Raw genomic sequence first — 26691 nt, 5'->3', positions numbered from 1 at the left:
CAACCTGGAGGCGACGGAAATGATGCGTGAGAAGTGCGACTCGCTGTCAGGCAGTGCTTCGCTGCCGGCGCGGTTGCGGGACGCTTCGGGAGGAAGCCATGGAGGACCGTGGTGAGTGTGTAGCCAGAGCGGCGGGGACATATGGTCCCGTCCTCGCACGGGCAGCCTGGGATCTGGGTGACGTTGTCCGGGCTCGAACCACTCTCCGCTGTCACTGCTCTTGTGTCCGTGGTCTGGATCCCTCGGACGTTCGCAAACTGTCTTCACACGCTGTCCGAGGGGCCTCCTCCAAAAAACTGGCTCTCACCTCGCAGCCCGGGTGTCCTCTGTGAGCAGTAGGAAGACGCCCAGCCCTGCTTGAAGAAATGAGGCATCGTTGGTTTGCTCGTCCACTGTAGTTATCAGAATGTATTTATTAAGTGAAAAACAAACTAATAAACTGCTTTTAGTTTAAAAGTGAACAGGAAACATTTATGTTTGTGCACATGCGTAGACTTGATGGGCATTCACTGCTCAAAAGGCTGTAGGTGAAATTGATGAAGTGCATGAGAAGAATCCTTAAAGTGCTAGCTTCTAAATTTTATGCCTTTCGCTCCAATAACTTTTTTAAAATATGGAAGAGATATGTCCCTGCCAACGGTAAGGAGGTATCTTCTCTATCTCTACCAACATTTGTACCCTTTAACTTTAAAAGCTTCTTTTTAAAATGCATTTGTTTCTTATTCTTAAGGTTAGCAGTTGTTACCAAGCGCTCTGGCCTCATCCTGCTACGTTCACGTGATGACCCATTTTTTTTCCCTCTCTCCTTAGAGTTAATTGAATACTTTAAGTCTCAGATGAAAGGCGATCCAAACATGGCCTCGGCGGTGGCTGCCATCCAGACTTTACTGGAGTTCTTGAAGAGGGATAAAGGTATGAATAGACAGCCTCAAACAGTCTGGGCCTCAGGAAGGACTTCAGATGACTATTAGGAATGCGGACAGGCAGACGTGTAGATCTATGTACAGTCTCAATCCCAACCTCTGTGTCCATGGTAGACTTGTCGGCCTGGAGGAAACCCTTGGGTTATACCGAAAGGATTTCCATCCACCTACAAAATATGCCCTGACGCAAGAGTCAACAATACAGCCTTAGCCAAAAGGCTTAAATTAGAGCAATAATTTAGCTTTACAGATGAGTACCAAGCTCATAGCTTGTCCTCCATTCTGTGTAGTGCCGTAATGTTTTAGAATAAAGTCTGGTATCAGTATTCATTGAGACTGAGTGTGGTCAGTCTTAGGATCCTGGGTAGAACATGACCTCTTATACATGCAAAGGATGTGCCTTTTTTATTCTCGTGGGGTGGCCAAGAGGAGAGAGAATTTGTAACAGCCTCGCATGTCTTCCCAGTATACATACATTCAGATACCTCGGAGCCTGCACTGTCGTACAGATCACATCTGCCCCTGCTAAGCTATTACCTGCCATGCTCTCTTGCTGCAGATACCTCAGTCCAGCCCTGCTGGCCTCTTGACCTTTAGTTTCTGTTTTATTATTAGCTTGTGTGTGAGTGTGGGCATACACAAGGACAGCTGTCGGGAGTTGCTTCTTTCTTGACTCAGGTCACCAGGCTGGCACTGCACAGCATCTTTTTTTTTTTTCTTTTTTTTTTTTCTTTTCTTTTTTTTTTTTCTTTTCTATTCTTTTGTTGCTTTTTTGTTTGTTTGTTTTGTTTTTGTTTTTTTTTTAATTTACTTTTACCGCACAGCATCTTGCCTGTTTTGCCATCTCATTGGCCTCCTTGGCTTTTTAAACCAAGTGTGTCCCTTTCTTGGGCCTTGGCTCACTGACATCTACACAGGAGCTGTGCTCACTGATCTCCGCATGTCTGGGCCCTTATTCAAGTCTCAGGTTAAACGGCCTGTAATGCAAGAGGCCAGCCTTGTAAAAAAGCTTGACCATATTCGTCACCCTGCCTTTTGCTGTCCTTGTTCCAGTTTGTAACATGTCTGTCTCTTTCTGTGCTTACTTATTGCTCCATGAGAACAGAGCCCTCTCTTGTGCAGCATCTCCCAGTGGCTGGCACAGAGAAGCATCCAGTGTTCTCTGAAAGCGTGGGTGATCCGCAGACCAGTAAGAGCAGTGACACTAAATGAACATCACGTTCCTCATTTTATCATTGCAGGAGAGACAATCCAGGGCCTGAGAGCCAACCTCACCAGTGCCATCGAGACCCTGTGTGGCGTGGACTCCTCGGTGGCCGTGTCCTCCGGCGGGGAGCTCTTCCTGCGCTTCATCAGCCTCACCTCCTTGGAGTACTCTGTGAGCCCTGCCTCCCTCAGCATCCCTCTTCCTGTGTGTACACACTGTGAGCTCTCCTGGCAGCTCCTTCCTCTCTTCACCTTGCTCTTTCCTTCCCAGGACTACTCCAAATGTAAAAAGATCATGATTGAGAGAGGAGAGCTTTTCCTAAGAAGAATATCCCTGTCGAGAAATAAAATTGCCAATCTGTGTCATACTTTTATCAAAGACGGGGCGGTGAGTAGATGTTTTTGTGCTGCTAGCATCAAGAGTTTTGGGGTCATACTGCTGGGTGTGGAATCCTGGCTCTGTCACCTACTGCTGGGACTATGGACAGTCACTTCTCTATCCTGAACTTTTCTTGTATGTTAATAAGGGCAGCAACTGGGCTGGAGAGATGGCTCAGTGGTTAAGAGCACTGACTGCTCTTCCAAAGGTCCTGAGTTCAATTCCCAGCAACCACATGGTGGCTTATAACCATCTATAATGGGATTTGATGCTCTCTTCTGGTGTGTGAAAACAGGGACACTGTATTCATACACATAAAATAAATAAATAAATCTTAAGAAAAAAAAAAAAAAGGCCAGGCAGTGGTGGCGCACGCCTTTGATCCCAACACTTGGGAGGCAGAGGCAGGCGGATTTCTGAGTTCAAGGCCAGCCTGGTCTACAGAGTGAGTTCCAGGACAGCCAGGGCTTTTAAAGGCAGCAGGTCCCAGGTTGGGTGAGAGGTGAATGAGACGCTCTGTAGTGTGCACGTTGTGAATGCAGACGTTGTAGAGGCTCAGCGTTGTGAACTGGAGAACATAAGACCAGCACGAGTAGGTCTTGGTGTGACAGGCTTTTTACTTTATGTGGGGCTGGAGGTTAAAGCAAGGACCTCTAACCTGCTAGACATGCTCTACCACTGAACTACACCCATAGCCTCTTAGTAAGCTATTTTTCTTGTAAGTATATTTTAATCACATTTCTTATGTGTTTGTATGAGTATGCCTAGGTGCCACAGTGAGTGTGTGGAGGTTCAAGGAATTGGTTCTTTCCACTTTGTAGGATCTGGGCATCAAACTCAGGTCATCAAGCTTGGTGACAAGCACCTTTACCCACTGAGCCATTTCACTTGCTCTAATTCCTATGATTCAGCTCATGGTTCTCTAAGCTGAAGTGAGTCTGCCCATACTAGCTGTTACTGTGGCCACTGCCAAGCATCCTTGAGCCAGCATCGGCACTGGGTGGAACTGTCCTCTTTATAGCTGCGACTTGTTCCTGGTTAAATGAGGAGCAGCTGGTTCAACCAGTCTCCAGTTTATCCTCTCCACCAGGTGATAAAGCCTGCAGTTGCTGCTTTTTTGTCCACGCTCTGGGCCCCTCAGATGTTCACAAACAGGCTTCAGCACATGCTGTCCAAGATGCCTTCTCTGAAAAACTGGCTCTTGGAAACAGTGTGCCCTCAGCCGCACAGACCATGCCTGTATTTACTTGCATCCTGGCTCTTACATCTTGCCCTGGTTTTACTGCGCTTCTTACCTTTGAAGTATGCTATTAAATATGTAAGAGGTTGTGTAAATGGTAGTGTCTCAGACCTGGACATGGTTCCTGGAGGCAAGGCCATGACCCTCCTCTCTTTGGCTCACAGTGTGTGGCTGTAGTGTATTTACCACCCACAGCAGCCTGCCCTTAACCTTCCAGCTGGGTTCAGAGCAGAGCTGCAGAATCTCTAAGCTGTGGGCAGGACACCCATGGGCTTGTTAAATGCAGACGCCTTGGGTCTAAGGTGAGGCCTGAGCACCCACGGTTCTAGTGGGCAGTTATGACGGCCATGTCCACCCCCTGGCCTTAAGTAGTACTCTGCTTCCTTTCTTAGAGGATAGGCCATGTAAGCGTCACAAGTCATCACCTGCACCACAGATAGTTGTATTTACTGCACTGTGCCTGACAGTTTTGAAGAACTTATTAGCTCAACGTGTCTAGTGACTAGATTTTTACTTCTAGAAAAATCAGGTGACTGCAGTAGTGGGACATGTGACAAGAAGGGCCTGGTTCCCTTGTCTTTCCACTGCTGGTGGCCTCATCGGACCACTGTTACCCTTCCTGGCACCTGTATGCCCAAGTGTGTAAGCTATATATCTTACTGCCAGGGAAGCCAAGCCTGCTGTACTAGCTTATGTGCCTTTGGGGTTCTGCTGGGGAGACCTGTGCCCTGCTTCTTGGACAGAGCTGTTGAACTGCTCAGTGGGCTTGAACTTCAGTGTGCTCTATGTCACCCTTCTGACCGCAGTTGGTTTGTAGACTACTGGAGCGTCACCTCACAAGCAGGAGTCATGGCACTGCAGACAGGGTGGGCAGTGGCTGCCGGGCAGCTTGCCCCTCTGATGGAGGCTTCTTGTTCCATAGAGAATTTTGACTCACGCCTACTCCAGAGTTGTCCTGAGGGTCCTGGAAGAAGCCGTGGAAGCCAAGAAACGGTTCCATGTGTATATCACAGAGTCACAGCCTGATTTATCTGGGCAAGTATCTTACCACTGGCCAGTGAATCAACATTGCCTTGGACACATTCATGATTGTTCCCACCCCTGGGAGGAAAGTCCCTGTGTGTTATCAGGGGAACAATGCAGGCTGTGGTGTTTTTGTTTTGTTTCCAATTTTTAGGGTTTTTCTTTAGGTAGTTATTATATCAGAGGAACAGCAGGACACTAGATGAATTGGTGATTGACAGCTCCATCTCCAGAAAACAAGAAAAGCAAACTTTGTTCTGTTTTCTTTGTGGTGCTGGAAAGTGAATCTTGGTCTGCCCAGGCTAGTCAGTTACTCTGGAGCTCCACCTCCAACTCAGTAGTTCTTCAGACAGGGTTTCTCTGTGCTGCCTTGACTGTCCTGAAAGATTTTATGTGCATTGGTGTTTTGCCTGTATGTATATCTGTGTGAAGGTGTTGGGTCCCCTGGAACTGGAGGTACAGACTGTTGTAACCTGCCATGTGGGGGCTGGGAACTGAACCTGGGTTCTCTGGAATAGCAGCCTGTGCTCTTAACTACTGGGCCATCTCTAATCCCAACTTCACAACCGTCTGTAATTTCTAGGAGACCCCTGCCCTCTTCTGGCCTCAGGCAGCAAGCATTCATGTAGTATGCAGACATGCATGCAAGCGAACCACTATTCACATGAAATAAAACAACGGCGTCTAAAAACAAACATTAAAAACCTTTGGTTCCTGTTTCCTTGGTCCAGAGTCAGGATCTGCCCCTGAAGCCACTGAGTTCACAGGACATCGTGTCTAAATCACGTTCATTGGGTATCACGGTGGGACCTCACTGACCTATATGTCATGTTTTCATGTCACCTTCAGGAAGAAAATGGCCAAAGCCCTCAGCCACCTCGGCGTTCCTGTCACTGTGGTGCTGGACGCTGCTGTTGGGTGAGTGTGACTCTTCATGTGTCCCTGCATCGCTGGCCCCAAGCAGAGTTTGAATCTTGTCCATAAGCTCTGACTGGGTAGCATCTCCTTTACAGTAAGCAGTGCCCTGGAACAGGCTTAGCACAAGGTCATGAGAGTGCAGAAGACAGGCTGCTGGGGTCTTCTTTCTGAGACAGGCTCTTGTAGTCCAGGCTGGCCCAGAACTCACAGTCCTTCCTCAGAGTGCCAGGGTTGCTGGCAGGAGCAGCCTCAGCCTGGCTGCTCATGTTTTCCGAGTCAAAGGCAAAGGTCAGGCTACGGTCAGCAGTTAGTGCTCACTGTACTGTGTCCTCATACTTGGCTGTGCAGTGGCTCACTGGGAGCTTTGTCCAAGTTGGGTCATCAGTGTGTATCACTAACAAACAGTAGGGCTTCGAAAAGAAAGCCCCCGCTGACGGTGGTGGCACACGCCTTTAATCCCAGCACTTGGGAGGCAGAGGCAGGCGGATTTCTGAGTTCGAGGCCAGCCTGGTCTACAGAGTGAGTTCCAGGACAGCCAGGGCCACACAGAGAAACCCTGTCTCGAAAAACCAAAAAAAAAAAAAAAAAAAAAAAAAAAAAAAAAAGAAAAGAAAGAAAAGAAAAGAAAGCCCACTGTTAAGGTGGTTGGGGTTGGGGGATTCTGGGATAAGCGTCTTCAGTAGTATTGTCTTAAACAGTAAACTGTAACACGCCTAGTACCCAGGACTTGAGGCAAAGGCAGGTGAATCAGTACCAGGCCAACTAAGTATTTCCCTTTCTCCGTTTCCTCAGCTATATCATGGAGAAAGCAGATCTTGTCATAGTTGGTGCAGAAGGAGTGGTAGAGAACGGAGGAATTATTAACAAGGTAGGTACTCTCACACTGTCCCCAGAAGCTGGAGGCGGATCTTGGTGGATTTAGCATTTACATTTATACACATAGGTAGAGACAGGGTATTATGTAGCTCAGGATAGCCTCAAATTGTCTCAAACTTCTGTCTGTGCTGAGATCATAGGCATGCCCACCAACCCCAGGCAAACTGTATTCAGCTTGGAATTGAGTGTCTCTGGTTTTGTTTCCATTTAATTGGGACTTCCTTCCCGAGGGTTTATTATGTTTTCTCTGTCACTTACCTTGGAAACTATCTATGACAAACATCATAATCATATTAAGTTATGCACGCAACGTCTTAAGTCCCTGGTTCACTGGTGGTCAGCACACTCACACCATGCTATTACCAATGCTTATAAAACTTTCTATTTGTCCCAGATGGCCTTTTCCCATGTCCCTGGTCACCTTTGTTCTGCTCTGACCTGATTTCTCCAGTCCACAAATAAGTAGACTCACACTACACTCATGATTTTGAGCTTGACAGACTTCATTGGCCACTGCCTGCATTCGCCCAGACTACAGCATATGTCATTGCTGCATCCTTTCAAGCAGAGGTCCAGCATAACAAGGCCATATGCTCATGTTCAGATGTAGTAGACACTTGTCGGCTGTGGTGCAGGGTGCTGCTGTGGACACTGGTCCCCCAGAAGTGGAAAGTGCTGGCTTATCTTGGACTGCACTTACTTTCCCTAAAAGATTCCAGTGAAGCTGGAATCTTTTCATGTGCTTTGGGAACATTTGTCTTGGAAGAGAAATTGTTTTCTTTCTTAAAAGGTCCTCTTTGAGGGCTAGAAATATAGCTTAACTGGCAGAATGCCTGTCTAGCATGCTGAAACCCTGAGTTCAAGTCCCAGCACTGGACAGACCAGGCCTGGTGGAATTCAAGTAATCCCAGCACTAGGGGGTGTGGAGGCAGGAGGATCAGAAGTTTGAAGACATACTTGAGTGCAAGGCCAGCATGAAATACATTAAGACTGTGTCCTTAAAAAAAAAAAAAAAAAAAGTTCTGATCACCATGCCTAAATTACACTTTCTCACTTCTCAGATCGGAACCAACCAGATGGCTGTGTGTGCCAAAGCCCAGAACAAGCCCTTCTATGTGGTTGCAGAAAGTTTCAAGTTTGTACGGCTGTTTCCACTCAACCAGCAAGACGTCCCAGAGAAGTTTAAGGTAAGTCTTATATATCTGACAGGGTCTTTGCCTCTACCGTGAAACCATAATGGTCCAGAAAGTTCCTCCCTTCCTGTTGCTGTTTCCTCCAGTGCTTTTCCAGTGCAGAGATGATAACTGGACCTGGGCACATTTGTGGGCAATGTCTCATTTGGTAGCAGAACCCCAGTTTCTTCATCCCATCTTGCCTTTACAAATCATGTGACTTGGCCAGGCCCTTCCATTGTGGCCTCTTCTTTCCTGTGGGAAATCCTGACCCAGAGGTAGTCCTGGCAAGAGTTCATTTATAGCTCAAGCCAGAGCCTCAGCAGCAGAGTCTGGATATAAGGCCAATCCAGCTAACCAAGTTCTTGTCTCCTCAGTACAAGGCAGACACTCTGAAGTCTGTGCAGACTGGGCAGGATCTCAGAGAGGAGCACCCATGGGTGGACTACACTTCCCCGTCCCTCATCACCTTGCTGTTTACAGACCTGGGTGTGTTGACACCATCCGCTGTAAGCGATGAGCTCATCAAGCTGTACCTATGAGCAGTCTCCTGCCAGCGTCAGGAGCACGCCTTGTGCGGGAGGCGCGGCCTCTCCACTCCAGCCAGCCAGGGGCCAGAACTGAATCGGACTTTCAGATCTGTATGCTACGGGCTCATATTGAAGTCTTGAAGAATGCTTAGACTTTTCCTCTGTCACATCTGAAGTCTGTTCCCAGTTCTAGAACCATCCTTATGGTTTACAGAAACTCACAGTCTCCAGAAGTACAAGTTAGAGTGCAAGTGCAAGCCTGACAAAGATGGCATATGAGCTGCGCGACACCCTTCTCATACCGCACTCGGCTGAGTACAAACCTTATGGTGCCTCACAAGACAGCAAACACTGACTGACTGCATCTGCCTTCAGGGCTCCATCCCTTCAGCAGGATCAGGCAGACAGGAAAAATACCAATGCAGGAGCCATTCACATAGCACTGCTCACATTATATAGAATGTTGTCTATAAAAAACGTGAGCTTAAAGTTATATGTGGGAACAAATCAGGATCTTTTCAAATAAATTATTTGAACAATTTGGATATGGTATTGCCTCATACAAGTTGACACAGACTAGAAACGGTGCAAGCACAATTGGGCAGAACCTGTTACCAGACAAAACTTAGCAGCACTTCTCAGGATAAGATACCCTTCCTGGTTTCAATAAAACAACATCAGAGCCTGTTCTAAAATGTTCTCAACCCCAATCTGGGTGTCATGGCACCAGCCTGCAGCCCCAGAACATGGGAGGCTAAGGCAGGAGGATCAGTCTGAGGTCATTCTACACTACATAGTTGTAGAGACACCATGACTCTGCCAACTCCTATAAAGGCAAACATTTATCATTGTGGTGGGAAGGCAGATGTGGGGTTGGAGAAGCCCAGAGCTCTACATCTTGATCTAAAAGCAGCCAGGCTTCTTCTACACACTGGGTGGAGCTTGAGCCTAGGAGACCTCAAAGTCTGCCTACACCAAGACATACTTCCTACGAGGAAGTGTGCCCCTTCCCATGGACAGAGCATATGCAAACCACAAGAGTGTAGCGCCTACTGCAGTGAAGCGAGAAAAAAACAAACCCCGCACAGTTGCCTCTGCTTCTGTGGGTGCTCTTGGTAGGACTGCAAAGGATATGCAAAATTTGGGAGGAGGCAAGGGGATGTCAAGTGACTGGGAATAAATACTTAGAAATTTTACAAGGGCCTCAAGTCAAGTATACTGCATTATCTGTTTTTTAAAAAGCGAATGGGAATAATGTATGTATGTATGTGTGTATGTGTGTATGTATATATATATACATACATATGATATATATAAAACATTATGCATATACACACATACATTTAAAGTCTGTAATAAAGCACAAAAACCACCCCAAAAAAACACAATTAATCAAAATAAACACTGAGATCTGTTATTTACATTCAAGCTAAACACACTTCTGTGAGATTCTGGTAGGACCACGGTACTACTGTTTGCAGTCCTTTGCTTTTTCCCACTCTGAACAGACAGCATTCTAGACAGTCTTCCAGCCAGGGTAGGAATGTGGGGCCAGCCGGGAAATGACCTTCACCTGAGGCTCTAAGGTCAACTGTCCTCTTCGGAGTCCGAGACACTTAAATCTGTCAGCTGGACTGTCTTTTTGGCACTTGTCAACAGCCCCTTCTCAAATTCTTCTTCTGTGATTTTACCTTTTTTAAATTTTTTCAAGAGCCTTGTATCATTGAGGAGTTCTTCCATATCCTCATCATTGATATCAGAACCCTGAGTACAGAAGAAGCAGTGTATGAGTGTCTAGAGAGCAGCAGATCCTGTTAGGGCCTACAAGCCCTAGGGTCAGCTAACAGAGCAGCCCAAACCATGGGCCCCAAAACTGAATGGGGAGAGATGATGGTAAGACAAGGTGCCTACACAGCTCAGGCTGGCCATGAACCTGCGGTGCAAGCACAGGTGACCTTGCTGTTCTCGTAACATGTTAGATGTCTCCCCGGTGCAGTGTCAGAAGGTGGAGTTTAAAGAATAAAGAACACACATTACCTCATCCTTTTTCCTTTTCGCATTCATCTTCTTCTTCCTTTCTTTTTTGGCCTTCTGCTTCGACCAAGCTTTGTTTTTGATGAATTTTCTTCTACCTTCATTTTCTGTCCTCTCTTTTCTTTTTTGCTCCAGAAGTTTCTGCCTCTGTTTTTCTCTAATTTTATCTTTAAATGGAATCGTGTCGGTATCAATGTCTACTGGGACAAAATCAGGAAACTGCTTCCCCCTCAGTTCCGGCATCCTGGGCATCCTCAGCAGGGCAAAGCCTCGAGCAAGCCCGGCAAAGTCGAGATCTGACAGGAAAGAGCACAGTCAGCACTGGCGGATAACAAAGAGGGCGGGGCTTCATGACGTTTCCTAAATAAATGATGTAATAAGCTGGGCAGTGATGGCACATGCCTTTTAAGTCCAGTGCTCAGGCGGCAGAAGCAGGAGGATCTCGGGATTGAGGCCAGCCTAGTCTACAAAGTGAGTTCCAGGACAGACAAAAAGGCTACACAGAGAAACCCTGTCTCCAACCTACTCCTCAACACTCCAAAAAAGTAGTAAATTTACTTTAACTAGAATTTTTAAAAAGGTTTACTTGTTTATTTTATACTTGTGAGTACACTGTCACTCTCTTCAAACACACCAGAAGAGGGCATTGGATCCCATTACAGATGGTTGTGAGCCACCATGTGGTTGCTGGGAATCAAACTTATGACCCCTGGAGAGCTGAGCCATCTCTCCAGCCCCTAATTAGGATTTTTTAAGCAATACTTTTTTCAAGGTGGAAATGGAAGTTTATTTTACATCTACTCAGAACCTAATTTTTTTTTCTTTTTTTTTTTTTTTTTGGGGGGGGGAGGGGAATTTCCTTTGAAAGGTTTAGAGAACGCTAACCCTAGCGTGCCACATGTCTCAGCCAATGCAGCCCTGACACCCGAAGACTCAAAGAAAATGTCTATGCCAGGCACAGTGGCACACAGCTTTAATACCAGTACTTGGAAGGCAGAGGTAAAGAGCTCTCTGAGAGTGAGGCCAGCCTGGTCTATATAGCAGGAACTAGCCAGGGCTACAGAAAGAGCCTGTCTCAAAACAAACCCTACGTGAGCGAAGGTGAGGCTGGGCTTACCCTTCAGCCTGAAGATGAGGCTGCACTCGTGCTTTGCGTAAGCCTGCACAAAGGACACAAAGGCTTTCATGCCCTTCTCAAACACTGCTCTGTCAGCCAGGGCCATGGCCTGGAGCTTTGGCAGAAGGTCTACAGTGTTTCTTTGGAGGCTCATCTCCTGCAGGGGGCACTAAACAGAGACCACCATGTCACCATCCCGCAGTCCCTCCAACCCCAGTGCCCCCCAGATCTAAGAAACCAAGGGCAGACAACACAGTGATCCAAAAGCCAGGGCCACATCCAGCCCAAGAACATCCCGGGAGCCCCTTAGTCAAAGTTTGAAAATGACATTGCACATAAAGTCCTAACTGGTAAGGGCAACAATAGGTGGTGTCCCCAAGTCATGATGCTGGCTGATGCCTCCCTCACCAAGCCCAGGTGAGTCAGCAGCCCCTCCCTCCTCGGTGTCTGACCGCCAGCTACCAAGCCAGTGTACTGCTTACTTTCTGGTTGATGGCCAAGAAGTTGATGTACGCCTCCTCCATGGGTAGCAGGAACACCAGAGCACTGCCACCATGGCCGATTCGGGCTGTGCGTCCACACCGATGCACGAAGGCACTGGGGGGACAGGATGGGGCAGGACCCCAGGGGAGGCAGTGAGCACAGCCAGGCTCCAGCCAGGTGTTGCACTACAGTGTTGCATAGAGCCATCAGGCCCCACAGCTCAGGGCCCACGTGACCACGAGCCAGTGAGCATAGGAGAGCTGCAAAGAAACAGACACTGCAGACAGGACTGTAAGGGACTAGAGCTCTAGTGGCTCTGAGGACACCTGACCAAAGCTGGGCTTCCTCAGGCCACACATCAGGGTCAGAGGAAAACTGAGAAGCAATGAAAGGCATAAAGGAAAAGTGCCCTGGAATAACACGTGTCAGAAAAAGTGTCAATTGAATGCAACTTTGACCCTTAAAAATATATGAGAAAAACCAAGTGTGTCTCTTTCCTTTAATCCTAGCACTGCTGAGGCAGAGGTAGCCTGGTCTAGATACAGAGGGAGGCAGCCTGGTCTAGGTACAGAGGGAGGCAGCCTGGTCCCAGAAGGAGTTCCAGGACAGCTGGGCTATACAGAGAAACCTGTCTTGAATAACCAACCAAAAATAAATAACAAGTGTGTGAGGGGTGTCCTTGTATGAGGAGTGTGCGCTGTATGAGGAGTATCTGCTGTGTGAGGGATGTCCGTGTGTAAGGGGTGTGCACTGTATGAGGGGTGTGCACTGTATGAGGGGTGTCTGTGTGTGAGGGGTGTCCATGTGTGAGGAGTGTCTGTGTGTGAGGGGTGTCCATGTGTGAGGGGTGTCCATGTGTGAGGGGTGTCCATGTGTGAGAGGTGTCCATGTGTGAGGGGTATCCATGTGTGAGGGGTGTCCATGTGTGAGAGGTGTCCATGTGTGAGGGGTGTCCATGTGTGAGAGGTGTCCACGTGTGAGGGGTGTCCACGTGTGAGGGGTGTCCACGTGTGAGGGGTGTCCACGTGTGAGGGGTGTCCACGTGTGAGGGGTGTCCACGTGTGAGGGGTGTCCATGTGTGAGGGGTGTCCATGTGTGAGGGGTGTCCTTGTGTGAGGGGTGTCTGTGTGTGAGGGGTGTCCATGTGTGAGGGGTGTCCGTGTGTGAAGGGTGTCTGCTGTATGAGGGGTGTCCACGTGTGAGGGGTGTCCACGTGTGAGGGGTGTGCACTCTATGAGGGGTGTCCGTGTGTGAGGGGTGTCCGCTTGAAGGAGATACGCAGTCTGTTGCTCTTTTCAATATTACATAATTTGCACTCTGCACGAACTTTCTTCCATGCTTCTCCCTCTACACACACTCTTCTGCAGTCTCAACACAGCAGCCCAGTCTCCTGAACTCATGAACAGCATCTTAAACTCAGCCTCATGAATACCAGGATTAAAAGCCAGAGACAACACATCTGTCTGAAAGTGATTGTTACAGCACCACACCACTATTAATTAACACATCAAAAGCTGTTCGGCCACTGCCTACTTCTGCCATCTCATCCAGCTGATAGAGTTCTTAGGTTTCAAAACTTTAAGCCAGATGTGGCAGTCCATGCCTGTAACCCCAGCACTCAAGAGATGAAGGCAGGCCCATCAGATGTTCAAGAATATCTCTGGCTACATAAGACTCTTGTCCAAAACAAACAAACAAACAAACAATAAAAATGTTAGGTATTTCCCGGCATGCACTTCCTCCGGCTCCCTTTCTTGCTCAGCCCAACCCCCAGACAGAGGAACAGTACCCTGCATACCTGGCATTGCTGGGAGGGTCGTACTGCAAAACCCAGTTTACTTCGGGAATATCAATTCCCCGGGCCATCACATCAGTGCACACCAAGATCCCGCTAGGAGGGAGAGAGCAGCACTGTGAAGGCCATCCTCTGCAACCTGCAGTATGCCACAGTGAAGCAGCACAAGGCTCCAGAGCCTCTCAGACAAACCGCTACTTTTTTTTTTTTTGTTTGTTTGTTTTGTTTTTTTTGAGACAGGATTTCTCTATGTAGCCCTGGCTGTCCTGGAACTCACTCTGTAGACCAGGCTGGCCTCGAACTCAGAAATCCGCCTGCCTCTGCCTCCCAAGTGTGCCACCACCGCCCGGCTTACATTTTTTAATGTAGTATTTTGATTTCTGTTTTCTTTCTCCTACAACCTTCCCAGACTTTATAGACTGCCATCAAATGTGGAGAGTGGAGGAGGCTGGAGAGATGGCTCTGCGGTTCAAGAGCTTACAGGAGTCCCAAAGCTAAGGGACTGTGTTTATCCTATTTACCAATGAACAAGCAATTGGATGAACCTCCACTGTGCCGGGCCTGGGAGATCCAGCAGTGACACATGAGCTTCCTGACTGCACAGGTCTGCGATGGAGCAGGGAGCCCAGTAACTAAGCATATGGGGTGAGAGTTCAAACCAGGCTCTGGGTGTCTTCAAGGATGTAGTCACTGGGTACTACTCTGCTCCAGGAGGGCAAAGGGACCTGAGGAGAAGGGTGACGTTTGCCTGCTGCCACCAAGGACAGCTCCCCTGACTGACTCACCTCTGCAGCCTGCGGAACTCCATGAAGATCTTATTGCGCTTGTATTTCATCTTCCCGTGGATGCACAGGATCTTCACTCTCTTCAGCAGCGCCTCCAGGGCCTTCCCGTAGTATTCCACACACGCACATGTGCTGGGGAGGAGAGAGGAAGCACTCAGTCACCAGCCACCTGGGTCCCGAAAGCTGGGGATGGATGCAGAGATGGGCAGATGCAGCACATCAGGACCTCTTGGGACTGTGAGTACAGACTTTCTGACAGGGCGACCTTGGCTGGAGAGATGGCTCAGTGATTAAGAGCACTGGCTGCTCTTCCTGAGGAACGGGGCTCAATTCCCAGTACACAAATGGCAGATCCTATTTGTAACTCTGGTTCCAGGGGACCTGACACACTCATACAGACATATGTGGAGGTAAATAAATCATTTTAAAAATTAGTCCCAGAGATCCAGGAGAATAAATGGAAATCTGCAGCTGCTGGGGTTTGGGGTGGGGAATCTCTAGGAAATCCCACGGACCTGGGAAGAGGGAGGCTCCCAGGAGTCAATGTGGGTGACCTAGCTGAAATGCCTAACAATGAGAACATGGAACCTTAGGCCACCTCTTGTAGTCAAGCAGGATCCTAGTGGAGGGATAAGGACACCAACCCACCTACTTTCATCCCACATTCTGTTCTGTCTAAAAGAAATGCAGGGACAAACATGGAGCAGAGATGAAGGAATGGCCAACCAATAACTCACTCAACTTGAGACCCATCCCAAGGGCGAGCACCAATCCCTGACACTATTAATGATACTCTGTTATGCTTGCAGACAGGAGCCCAGCATAACTGTCCTCTGAGAGGCTCCACCCAACAGCTGACTGAAACAGATGCAGATACCCACAGTCAGAATCCCTTATGGAAGACTTTGGAGAAGGACTGAAGGTCCTGAAGGGGATGAGAACCCTACAGGAAGACCAACAGAGTCTACTAACCTTGACCCTGGGAGGTCTCAGAGACTGAGCCACTAACCAAAGAGCATGCAGGGGCTGGCCTGTGGCCCCTGACACACATTAGCAGAGGGTTGCTTTGTGTAGCCTCAGTGGGAGAGGATGCGCCTGATCTTGCAGACACTTGATGTGCTAGGGTACGGGCCCCACCCTCTCAGAAGCAAAGGGAAGGAGGGATAGAGAGATGGACGTTACTGCAGTGTGAGCTACAGGATACAGTGTGGGCTGAAGAGGCTGGGTTTGTCAGCCTCACATAGCCAAGAACCTCCCCAGCACACTGTGCCCGCCTTCCTAGCCACAGCCTGGGGACTACCTGAAGAAGACCAGGTGCTTTTCCTGCTGACGGCTCCGAAGGAAATGGACCAGCTGGTTGAATTTCTCTTCTGCCTTACAGATCTACAGGGGGCAGGGAGGAAATCACATATATGTAAAAATAAAGTAATCCCTATAGCTGATTTCAGATTCAGCCTCCCCAACCTAACCCCCATCCCTTCTTTCTGGAGACAAGGCCTCTCACACAGCCCAAACTGGTCTCAGACTCTTGTAGCAAAGGTTGGCCTTGAAGTCCTGGTCCTATCTCCATCTCCTAGGGCTAGGATTGCAAGTGCACACCAGCACACCCAGCATAGCCTTTATTTGGCTTTTTATTATACTGACTTATTTGGAGGACAAACACAGAGGTTGGAGGGTTGCTGACAGAAGTCAGCTCTCCGAGTGCCATGTTGTACCCACATTAAAACCAGGTTGTTCACCTGCTTAGCCATTTCACTGGCCCATACCATGAAACTCTGAAGAATCCCATTTCCTCCAGAACAAGACAGATTACATCTGTAAGCCTGCCTGGCTCAGAGAAGCTGGACCCAGTGTTCAGTTTAAGTTGCGTAACTGGAGAGCACCGCCATATAAGGCAACTGTTCCCCAGACCCAGCACCCAGCCAGGCCCGGCCAGTTGCTGTAGCAGCTACTGTGGCCCAGGTGTCAGTGGGTCTGACGGAAACCAAGAACCTCATTCCTTCCAAGTTTGACTCTGGGGCCAGATCCTGAAAGTGCCACACTAAGGCAAGCAGAGCTTTCCAGAAATGAGTACTCGTGACAACCTGAAGGGCTGCCAGAGACAAGCTCCATCCCCTCCCAGTAAAGTGCCCTGTCCAGGTTCCAACCAGAAAGTCCTGGTAAATGCGTTTCCCCGGATTTTAGAAAAACTAACTTTTTTTTCTTTTTTTTTTTTTTTTTAGTTTTTTTTTTGAGACAGGGTTTCTCTGTGTAGTCCTGGAACTCACTCTGTAGACCAGGCTGGCCTCAAACTCAGAAATCCACCTGCCTCTGCCTCCCAAGTGCTGGGATTAAAGGCGTGCGCCACCACCGCCCGGCGAAAAACTAACTTTTAACTGTAGGTTAAAAGTTTATCTCATGGAGCATGGTAGCTCAGGACTGTAATCCCAGGACTTGTGAGGGAGACTAAGGATAAGGAGTTCAAGGCCGTTCTCAAATACATACTGTCTCAAAAAAAATTAAAAATTAAAAAATGGCCGGGCGGTGGTGGCGCACGCCTTTAATCCCAGCACTTGGGAGGCAGAGGAAGGTGGATTTCTGAGTTCGAGGCCAGCCTGGTCTACAGAGTGAGTTCCAGGACTACACAGAGAAACCCTGTCTCAAAAAACCAAAAAAAAAAATTAAAAGTTTTTTGAGCCTTGGACTCACTATGTAGCCATGGCTGGCATGGAACTTGCTACATAGACCAGGATGGCTTCTAACTCAGAAAAGCCTTCTGATTTCTGCAAATAAAAGTGTGAACCACCACTCCCAGACAATAAATTAGCTTCTCAAAAGTTCTTCTGGCCAGGCAGTGGTGGTGCACACCTTTAATCCCAGCAGTTGGGAGGCAGAGGCAGGCGGATTTCTGAGTTCGAGGCCAGCCTGATCTACAGAGTGAGTTCCAGGACAGCCAGGGCTACACAGAGAAACCCTGTCTTGAAAAACCAAAAAATAATAATAATAATAATAATAATAATAATAATAATAATAATAATAATTAAAAAAAATAAAAATAAAAAATAAAATTAAGAAAAATAAAATAAAAAATAAAAAAAGTTCTCCTGCTCAGACATTTCTAAACAGTCGTCTACATGACTAAAACAGTGGCCATGGCGATATCTCGAGTGTGTTGTTCGGGCTCCTCGCATCCTGAACAGGTATGTGGGTTGATCACTATCCAACAGCCCTCTGCCATGTGTGCTACCACAGCCCACTATAGACACTCTATGAAGGACAAAACTGAGACCCACCTCAGAGTCCTGCCCTGGCTCCTGCTCTGTACCAAGCGTTGTGTCCTGCTGCTCCTGGGAAGACCACCCTCCTGCCTTTCTAAGCCCATCCTTAAGGCCGAGCCCAGCTACATTTCTGGAAAGCCTAATGTCAGCATCCTTCAAGCGGTTGTCTGACCAGAGCCTCATCCACTGACCAGTCAAATCATAGACACCCCCCAGTTTTCAAACGAGTCTCATTTCTGTGAGTAGTGGAGGCTGAGATATCCCTCAGGGTCTAAAGAAAAGACTCACTGAGGCTACAAGTCCAGAGTGCCTGAAAACACTGTGACCAGAGATGTCTCCAAGTTCCTAAGGACACAGCCTTCCTGCTGCCACACTATGACCCATCCTAGGAATAGAAGACAACAGAACCATAAGGCCTAACCGTCAAATCCCACACACCCAAGCCCTCCCCTTTGAGGGGAGGCATAAAAAGGCAAAGAGACTTCCAGCCACAAAACCAACAGGGTTGGATTCAGGTTAGACAGCGGACAGTGGGCTGTGGAACAGAATAGGAAGCAGCAGAGCTCCTTCAGCTTACAGGGTCTGGGGTCTTACCTGCACACCCAGCTCCACCTCTCAATCACAGGCCAATGCTGACAGCCTGGGAACCACAGGCTGTGCTGCTCGCATGCACACACACACACGCACACGCACACGCACACGCACACGCACACGCACACGCACACGCACACGCACACACACACACCATATCCAGGACACTCAGGACAGGAGCTTCAGAGGCACGGTGTTTAACATGCATTTATGTGTGGGTCAGCAGGCCTGCTAGGCAGATAAAGGTGTACCTCAGGCCAGCACCCTGAGGGTAAGAGGCTCTCACCGCTGTCCTGACTGCCACAAAATACAAATAAACACAACTGAGTTTTAAAATACATTTATGCTGGGCATGATGGTGCGTCTTTAATCCTAGCACTCTGGAGACAGAGGCAGGAGGATTTCTGTGAGCTTGAGGACAGCCAGAACTACATAACAGACAAACCCGAAAGATAAAAGACATTTATGCTTCCATTAATGACTCTCTTCTCATTGGCCGCTTGTCCTCGCTGCCTCCAAATGCATTTCAAATTTGCTGAGGACACACCCTTACATTTACTTTCCCAGTGAGTCATGAGGGCACCCAGCTCCCACCAGCGCTGGCTCCCAGCAGGACAGGGCAGCAGGCCTTGTGCTCACCATATAGTAGTTCTCCAGACGGGACGGGGTCTTCTGGGTGCTGCTGGCTGCCACACCCTTCTCCTTCACGGAGATTCGGACAGGGTTCCGGAGGCCTGCTCGCACCAAGTTCTCCACCTCCTGTGTCTGTGTGGCTGAGAAGAGGCCTGTTCTCCTCTGCTTTGGCAAAAACTCCAGGATTGTGTTTATGCTGGAAACGGAATGCACACAGGCACTTACATATGACTTAAAAAGAGCAGAGGAGCGAGGTGTAGAGTCCAAAGCCAGACCAGGCTACATAGTTAAGTTCTAGGATAGCCTGGGCTACAGAGTAAGATACTGTACAAAAATGAATCAAATATTACAAGACTAGGAATATCATTCAGTGATGGCCACACATGTGGGAGGGGCCGGGCTTGACAGCAATGTAAAATCCAGCTCTGTGAGGAGAAGACAATGAGAGAGTATTTAAGGTCATCAAGACCTTAATTTAAGGGTCACACTATTGGGAAATAGATTGTAACTCCTGATCTTCCTCTTCACCTTCAATGTGTCTCTCTCCAATGTAAGCATGTAATAATCAACTACATACAACATGAACGACATAACAAGCTACATACGTGAATCATACCTAAAGGCTGTTTATTGAACAAATTAGAGAAACTGGGGCAGAAAACCTAGTTTCAGAAAATTAAAAACAGAAAACATCGAACCAGTCAGGCATAGTTGCCCACATCTGTACTCCTGATGTAGCCTGGGCTATAGAAGGAGACTTTACCTCAAACCTTAATACAAATACATGGATTCAATTTTTAAAAATAAAAGACCTGGAATTAAGCCATGTGACAGAGCCTGAAGGTCTGGAATGCTAATGCAGGGGGATAGCGACCGTCCTCAGGTGTGAAGCAATGCAGAGGGCTGCCCTCTCCCAGGCTCACCCACCTCTGGGGAGCCCAAATTCTCGTACCTTGCCTCAAAGCCCATGTCGAGAAGTCTGTCTGCCTCATCCAGCACCAGGACATCCAAGCTCTTCACACAGCTGGCCAGGTCCAGACCCTCAGCCTTCCTACGGAACATGTCCTCCAGGCGGCCTGGGGTTGCCACAACGATGTTCCCACTTTGGAAAGAAAGTTCCCACTTACCAGTGCGTTCTGGGTCTCAGAAACATGAATGGCAGTTACTAACATACTAAGTCCCCACCCTGCAAACCATCTAAATCCCTGGGAGAATGACAGCTGCAGGGTAGGTACAGCAAGGGCTGGGAGAGAGAAGGATGAGATTCCAGGCCAGGACTCTGGCAAAGTGCGCAAGTTCTATGCCACAGGCCACGGTGGCCACCCCTGTTGCAGGCACACTGCTGGCACATAGCCACTCCTTTATTCCTACTACAGACTATCTCTGGCATCGCTTTCTCCAGTAGAGAAACCTTGACACAACGCCACATGGCCCACACAACTCAGGCTGACCTCTGACCTGAAGCAGCACACCACATCAAGGAAGACAACTGTAAGAGGGAAGTAGACTGGGGCAAGGGTAGCTCAGTGGTATAGACTTGTCTGTTATGCATGAGGTCCAGGGTTCAAATACCAGCTCTATACAAGAAATAGGGAAGGAGCAAGAGGGAGAGACAGAGGGAAGAAGGGAGAAAAGAGGGGAAGAGGAGGGTAGGCATGGAGGGGAGGGAGCTAGACCAGCAAACTGAGGGCCTAATGTGTCCCTGAACACTGGCAGCCACCTATAACATGTTTTTGCACAATGTAGACTACAAGCAACAGTTTGAACAAATCTGAAGGCACACGCATACTTAGGATTCTACTGCTAAGATATCCACAAGCTGCCCAGCAACAGCAGCCGACTCGCTAAGCAAAGCTCAGTAACACGTGAGTACCAAGGGCACCCAGTGTTTGCAGCCAGCTTGTTGACACACCTGCCCTGACTCCCAGGGCAACCCAAGCCTATGCAGGCTATGTGTCCACAGAGCCAAGGGAACCGGGCGGTGGGCAGAGAGCAAATGCCTTCTGGGGGTTCTCACTGCTTGTGAGTCTAAGGTCCAGCGCAGAGCCTCTCAGCTGAGGGCCAGAGAGCGGGACAGGAGCAGGCACTCGCAGGCTCACCCGTGCTGTTTGAACCTCTCCACATCTTCTCCAGGGTTCCGGCCTCCGATCCACAAAATCTGGCTGAAGCAAGAAATAGGACTTGGAGCAAGTCCGGAAAGATGACAATCTTGGGCGGTAAGGCTTCCTGGCACCCACCACCCCAAGCGCCGTCTCCAGGGCCCTGCACCAATCACCTGAACTGTGGGAAGTGCTTCGTGAAGTGTGACAGGACCTCATCAATCTGAATGGCCAGCTCCCGAGTGGGGGTGATGACGATGGCTCCTACCTGCCCACAGCAAGAGGGAGACCCCAGGATCAGCAGCAAATGAGCCCCAGGGGGGATCGAATCAGCCCTGTACCTCCATCCTCAGGCAGTTTCTGTAATTTGTTTCAGCAGTCTCAGCCAATCAAGGGCTCTGAAGGGCAGCTCTGTGGCAGAACACTTGCCTACCATGAACATGGCCCAGCCTCACAAAATAAACAAGTAATCAGCATAGGGCCACACAGGTAGCTCAGAAGTTAAGTGCGCTGACCACTCTTTTTTTTGTTTGTTTGTTTGTATTTTTTTGTTGTTGTTGTTTTTTGAGACAGGGTTTCTCTGTGAAGTCCTGGTTGTCCTGGAACTCACTCTGTAGACCAGGCTGGCCTCAAACTCAGAAATCTGCCTGCCTCTGCCTCCCAAGTGCTGGGATTAAAGGCATGCGCCACCACTGCCCAGCTAGATGTCCACTCTTGCAAACGACCCAGGTTCAATTCCCAATATCCACATGGCAGTCACCACCATCTATAACTCTAGTTCCAGAGGATCTGATGGCCTCTGCAGGCACCAAAGTCACAGACACATATTCGGGCAAAACAACCACACACATAAAAATAAATAAAATAATTCTTAATAAAAACCAACCAAGGAGTGGGTGACAAACAAAACCTGATGTCATCTGTCATGGTTCACTGTGAACCCATGAACAACAGCACTGCAGCTCAGGCCTGAAGGAACCGACACCTGACGGGTACTTTCATATGTCATAAAGTCATACAATCGTGACTGACAACACATCACTGTACCAGAGGTATTTAGTTCCTTGGCTATTTGAATGAGATAACCTCTGTAGTCTCTGGCTTTTGCCCCCTTGGTCCCCAGTTGGTGGCGGCTGTTTGGGTAGGTTTAAGAGGTGTGGCCTTGCTAGGAGAAGTCACTGGGAGCAGACTTTGACCCTAACCATTCCCAATTTCCTCTTTACTTCCTGTTTAAGGCTTGAAATGTGAGTTCTCAACTTGCTCCTCAAGTCCCCAAGCCCCTCCTGCCAAGCTTCCCACTGTGACGAGCATAGACTCTTTCTTATCCCTCTACACCAGAGGTCCAAATAATCCCTTCCTTCTGTAAGTAGCCTTGGTCATGGTTTCTCACAGCAACAGGACAGTAACGAATACTCTCACTGTGTAGCCCTGGTGAGGCTGGTTCCCACTTCCTCTGTCTGTATTTCTCACATTCTTAGAGCTGGCTTCATAGTCATTGAGATGCACCTGCCTCTGCCTCACAGGGCTGGGGTTAAAGGCACCCAACACTAAGCCCAGCCAATGCTGGAGGCAAAAAAAAAAAAAAAAAAAAGATTTTATTTATTTCTATTTATGTGCATGAGTGTTTTGTCTGCAAGCATGGACACATATGCTGGGCACCCAAGGCCAGAAGAGGGCACCATATTCCCTACAACTAGATTGATAGGTTGTAAGGCCCCTTGTAGATCCTGGGAACCAAATCCAGACCTTCCGCAAAAGCAACTTTTTCAGAGCCATCCCTTCAGCCCCCACTGAGGGCATTTTAAATAACAAAAGCACCAACAGGAGCCAGGAGAAAAGGAAAAGAAAAAGGAGGGGTCACGCATTTAGATCAATGGTAGAGCTCTTCTCTAACAAGCACACAGTCCTGGGTTGGGACACAAGCTAAGGTGGGCTGGGGATAAACTCCCAGGTTACCTGCTTACAGTATGACAGCTAAAATGGTATTTCTACCCATATCCTCAGGTGACTGAGAACATACCCCAGTGTCATGATAGCACCCAGCATCGACTGTGGTTTAACAAGCAGGCAAATTCAAAACCAGACTTCTCAGATACCAAACAGGGCTGGACTGAGTTTATCCAGCTTCTTCCTCGAGCCTGATCCCTCCTGTCTGACAGACAGACAGACAGACAGCCCACCTCACCTGGTTCTTCTTTAACTTCTCCTCCCTTCTCAGAAGAATCTCCAGCATGGGAATGACAAAAGCCAGAGTTTTCCCACTACCAGTGACCTGCAAAGGGACAAAGCTTTTGACTTAACTTTCCAGTTGGCTAGGAGAGCGAGAGACTGACTGTACTGCATGGGATACTCACAGCTTCTGCGGCGACATCTTTGTTTTTCATGAACAGAGGGATGGTGGCAGACTGTGGGAGAGATGACCAAGGTTAAATAATACCACAACTGAACATCAGGAGACCCAAGTCCCAGAACCACAACAGGTAACTAAGGTCAGAATGGACCCTGCCCCAAGGGGATCCCGTAAACCTGTCGCCACAAAGCGTTGAATTAAAAGTGACAAGTTGTAGCCAGGTATGGTGACACACACCTTTAATTCTAGCATTCAGGAAGCAGAGACAGGCAGAGCTCTGTGAGTTCAAGGTCAGCCAGGGCACAGTAGTGTAACCCTGTCTAAAAGACAACCAACCAACAATAACATTGTGAGTTGTCTATAAGGACAAGCGTGTTGCCGGGCGGTGGTGGCGCACGCCTTTAATCCCAGCACTTGGGAGGCAGAGGCAGGCGGATTTCTGAGTTCGAGGCCAGCCTGGTCTACAGAGTTAGTTCCAGGACAGCCAGGACTACACAGAGAAACCCTGTCTCAGAAAAAAAAAAAAAAAAAAAAAAAAAAAAGGACAAGCGTGTCAGGAGTCCTGGATTCAAGTTCCTCCTATAACTGGGAATGAGCTGGAAGCACTGACTTTTTTAAACTTATTTTTATGTATGTGTATGCACCTCCTAGTCTATATGTACAATGCATGCATGGAGGAAGAAAAGAAGGCATAGAGAGTGTTGGATTTTCAAGAATTGGGAGTTATAAGCAATGGTGAGGCATTCAACACGGGTGCTAGGAACTCAACCCTGCTCCTCTACAAAAGCAGAAAGTGCTCACAACACTGAACTCTCCAGCCCCTGACAGCATTGGATTTACCAACAGACCCAGGTCATTTGCACTGGTATCTCTCTCTGTGGCAATTAGCTTCCTCTAATCAACCCAAAGCCCCTCCTGATCCTTCGGATCTCAGAATAATGATAACTCCCCCAGAAGCCAGCTCCTTCACTGTCCACCACACCAGTCTATGTCAGTTCCTTCAAAACTGTCATCAAGAGCGAAATTACTTCAGTTCCTATGGTTCTTTCTCTAACATCTGCCCTGGAAAATGAGTGGGTACCTAGTCTGCCAAGTTCCTAGAACCTAGATGAGACTTGGATACACTCAGGTCCTGAATAAATGGTTTGAGGTTTTTTGTTTGTTTGTTTGCTTGCTTGCTTGCTTGCTTTTAAAAATTGGGCCAGAGAGACTCTAGTCCCACATAATAAGAGGTAACTGTCACCCACCTGGACCTACTTAATCCCCACAATGCTATGAAAGAAGTGACTGTCATCACATCATAGAAAGGGTATACAGACTGAGCCACTGTCCGAAGTCTCATCTAGAGAAGGTATGAAGAGCTGAGAGCCCGGCGGGGATATCGTGAACCCCCCTCGCACTGCCAAGTCTGGGGTTCTAAAGCCATAGAACAGCCTCGAAGCATCTCTCCCTGATTCCCGTGGCTGCACTGGAGCGACTGACCGCTCAGCCTCGCTTCCCCGCGGGACGGATACCTGCACCGGCGTCATGTGCAAGAAGCCCAACTCGCGCAGTGCTCCGAGCACCCGAGGATGCAGCGGCACCTGCAGCGACTCCCAGGCACCCTCCGTCACGTGTTCCATGGCGCGTCCCCGGGTCTCTGCTGTTTCAGCCGCCCGGAACGCCGCGGGAGCACCAACAGAAAGGACTTCCGCTTCCGGTTGGTCCGTCGCCCGACGGAAAACCGTACCCCAGCGACGACATTCCGGAGGGCGGGCTGAAGGCGCTGGAAAGTGGAGGACCGCAGTCGCACAGAAGGCGGAAGGGTGCTGGAAGTTAAGGGAATAGCCATGTCCGGGACCCCAACAAACAGGAGCTAAAGATGTTGGGGACTCACCGCCCGTATGCACAGAAGGGGCAGAACTCTCAGGACGTCGCAGCCAAGTGAGGGCGCGAGACGAAAACAATATCCCAGTCAATTGGCCAGCCGCCTAGCTTTCTTTGAGCAAACTGATCGCTCACCTGCTGACATGTCGCCAGCTGTTCCAGGCTTTCTTCCCGACGCCCCTGAGCCAACGGAGAAGTCTCCTTCTCAATGACCACTACCTATGTAAAAAAACAGAACGCCTACTTACTTTCCCCCAACGGATTTTTAGCCTGTGCATTTAGTAGGTTCACATCCTCAAAAGCAAACAACCACATTTGGACATGGGTGTGGGGGGTGGAGCGGGGGTGTTGTTTTGTTTTACGTGTGCATACAGAAGTCAAATTTGTGACACGAATAAACCAAAAGTCCTCATTGCATCTTTTGAATGAGCTTTTTGAGAGTTCCTGCAACTAGCATAAAGTGCGATCTGAGGACAACCTAGTAAGGGCTCCAGGCAATCACGCGGATGATTCTTTTCCCAGTCTATTTACTATTTTGCTGAACTTGTAAGCTTTTCCAAATCTGTTTATTTAATACTTGTACGAAAGTTAATGGCAGCTATGAGACATAACTAGGACAGGCCACGTACATAGCTAGGCAACAGGCCAGGTTTTACAGAATACTTGATAACTGCCCTCCCTGGCATACTAGCAAATCTGTGATATGAAGGATCTCTTCAGGAGAGGAAAGGCTTAGTTCCCTTCCTGTCCTTGGGGGACTCCATCTCCCTCCAGCCTATTACCCCACATCCATAAACTACCTGATAGAGTAAAAATGATTCAAATGTGACTTCCTCCACCCCCAAAGGCTTTAAAATGTTTGAAACACTGACCCAAAAATACCCCACACAGGCTAAAATTGTATCTTCTGGTTTTAGTGTTCTGGATTTTGTTTGCTTTATTTATTCATCTTTTGAGACAGGCTCTCAAAAGCCCTGGCTGTCCTGAAAGTATGCAGACCTACAGCTGTCTTTTTTCTACTCCGTGAGTTCTTTCTTCAACCCCCTAATTCTAGATAAGAGATTTAAAAAGGAAGGAAGGAAGGAAGGAAGGAAGGAAGGAAGGAAGGAAGGAAGGAAGGAAGGAAGGAAGGAACAGAGGGAGGGAGGGAGGGAGGGAGGAAGAAAGAAAGGAATCCCTGAATAAAGTCAGGGGTCAGAATGGGGATGACATTGTTGTTAGATTACTTCCAACTTGTTAGAGGTGTTGAATTCTTCGGGGCAAGTTTGATCTTCACAATCAGCATATCTAATTTCTTCTTGCACTTAATAAACCACAACCCACAACCACCTCTGGGGCCTTACATTTATTATATACCCTCGGAAAAGTCCCCAGAATTTCAAATGCCACACAATTGTAGAAACTAGCTGCAGCT

General features: G+C 48.4%; 2 protein-coding genes across 3 annotated transcripts; one reads left to right on the top strand and one right to left on the bottom strand.

The window, feature by feature from the left end:
- Positions 1 to 10: 10 nt before the first annotated feature.
- Eif2b1 (eukaryotic translation initiation factor 2B subunit alpha) lies at positions 11 to 14488 on the top strand. Of its 2 annotated transcripts, none has more exons than XM_076922918.1 (9): positions 11 to 111; positions 811 to 912; positions 2165 to 2301; positions 2401 to 2517; positions 4671 to 4783; positions 5621 to 5689; positions 6482 to 6557; positions 7627 to 7752; positions 14106 to 14488. In XM_076922918.1, the coding sequence occupies exons 1-9, from the start codon at positions 99 to 101 to the stop codon at positions 14112 to 14114; spliced, it is 762 nt and encodes a 253-aa protein (XP_076779033.1). In that variant the 5' UTR covers positions 11 to 98; the 3' UTR covers positions 14115 to 14488. The 2 variants fall into 2 exon arrangements, with proteins under 2 accessions (XP_076779033.1, XP_076779032.1); XM_076922917.1 differs by lacking the exon at positions 14106 to 14488 and adding an exon at positions 8115 to 8812.
- Positions 9660 to 25106, bottom strand: Ddx55 (DEAD-box helicase 55). The gene is made up of 14 exons (XM_076922913.1): positions 24926 to 25106; positions 23416 to 23466; positions 23247 to 23333; positions 21238 to 21329; positions 21062 to 21124; positions 19915 to 20064; positions 18969 to 19158; positions 15782 to 15864; positions 14482 to 14613; positions 13700 to 13792; positions 11901 to 12015; positions 11419 to 11587; positions 10305 to 10597; positions 9660 to 10031 (listed from the first exon to the last, which is right to left on the bottom strand). Exons 1-14 carry the CDS (start codon positions 25031 to 25033, stop codon positions 9855 to 9857), a joined length of 1803 nt encoding a protein of 600 aa, XP_076779028.1. The 5' UTR covers positions 25034 to 25106; the 3' UTR covers positions 9660 to 9854.
- Positions 25107 to 26691: the final 1585 nt, after the last annotated feature.

This window comes from Arvicanthis niloticus, chromosome 24, assembly GCF_011762505.2.
Source record: "Arvicanthis niloticus isolate mArvNil1 chromosome 24, mArvNil1.pat.X, whole genome shotgun sequence".
NCBI classification, from domain to species: domain Eukaryota; kingdom Metazoa; phylum Chordata; class Mammalia; order Rodentia; family Muridae; genus Arvicanthis; species Arvicanthis niloticus.
The sequence above is the reverse complement of the archived record's forward strand: the minus strand, read 5'-3'. Positions and strand labels throughout refer to the sequence as shown.

Bases quoted from the DNA above. Each gene is read 5' to 3' on its own strand.
- Ddx55 (XM_076922913.1), bottom strand. From the start codon at position 25,033: ATGGAACACGTGACGGAGGGTGCCTGGGAGTCGCTGCAGGTGCCGCTG. The intron at 20,065-21,061 runs GTGAGCCTGCGA...TTCTTTCCAAAG, and splicing joins GAGAGGTTCAAACAGCACGG to TGGGAACATCGTTGTGGCAA. The intron at 15,865-18,968 runs GTGAGCACAAGG...TGCCCCCTGTAG, and splicing joins GTCTGGAGAACTACTATATG to ATCTGTAAGGCAGAAGAGAA.
- Eif2b1 (XM_076922917.1), top strand. The intron at 4,784-5,620 runs GCAAGTATCTTA...TGTCACCTTCAG, and splicing joins TCACAGCCTGATTTATCTGG to GAAGAAAATGGCCAAAGCCC. The intron at 6,558-7,626 runs GTAGGTACTCTC...CTCACTTCTCAG, and splicing joins ACGGAGGAATTATTAACAAG to ATCGGAACCAACCAGATGGC.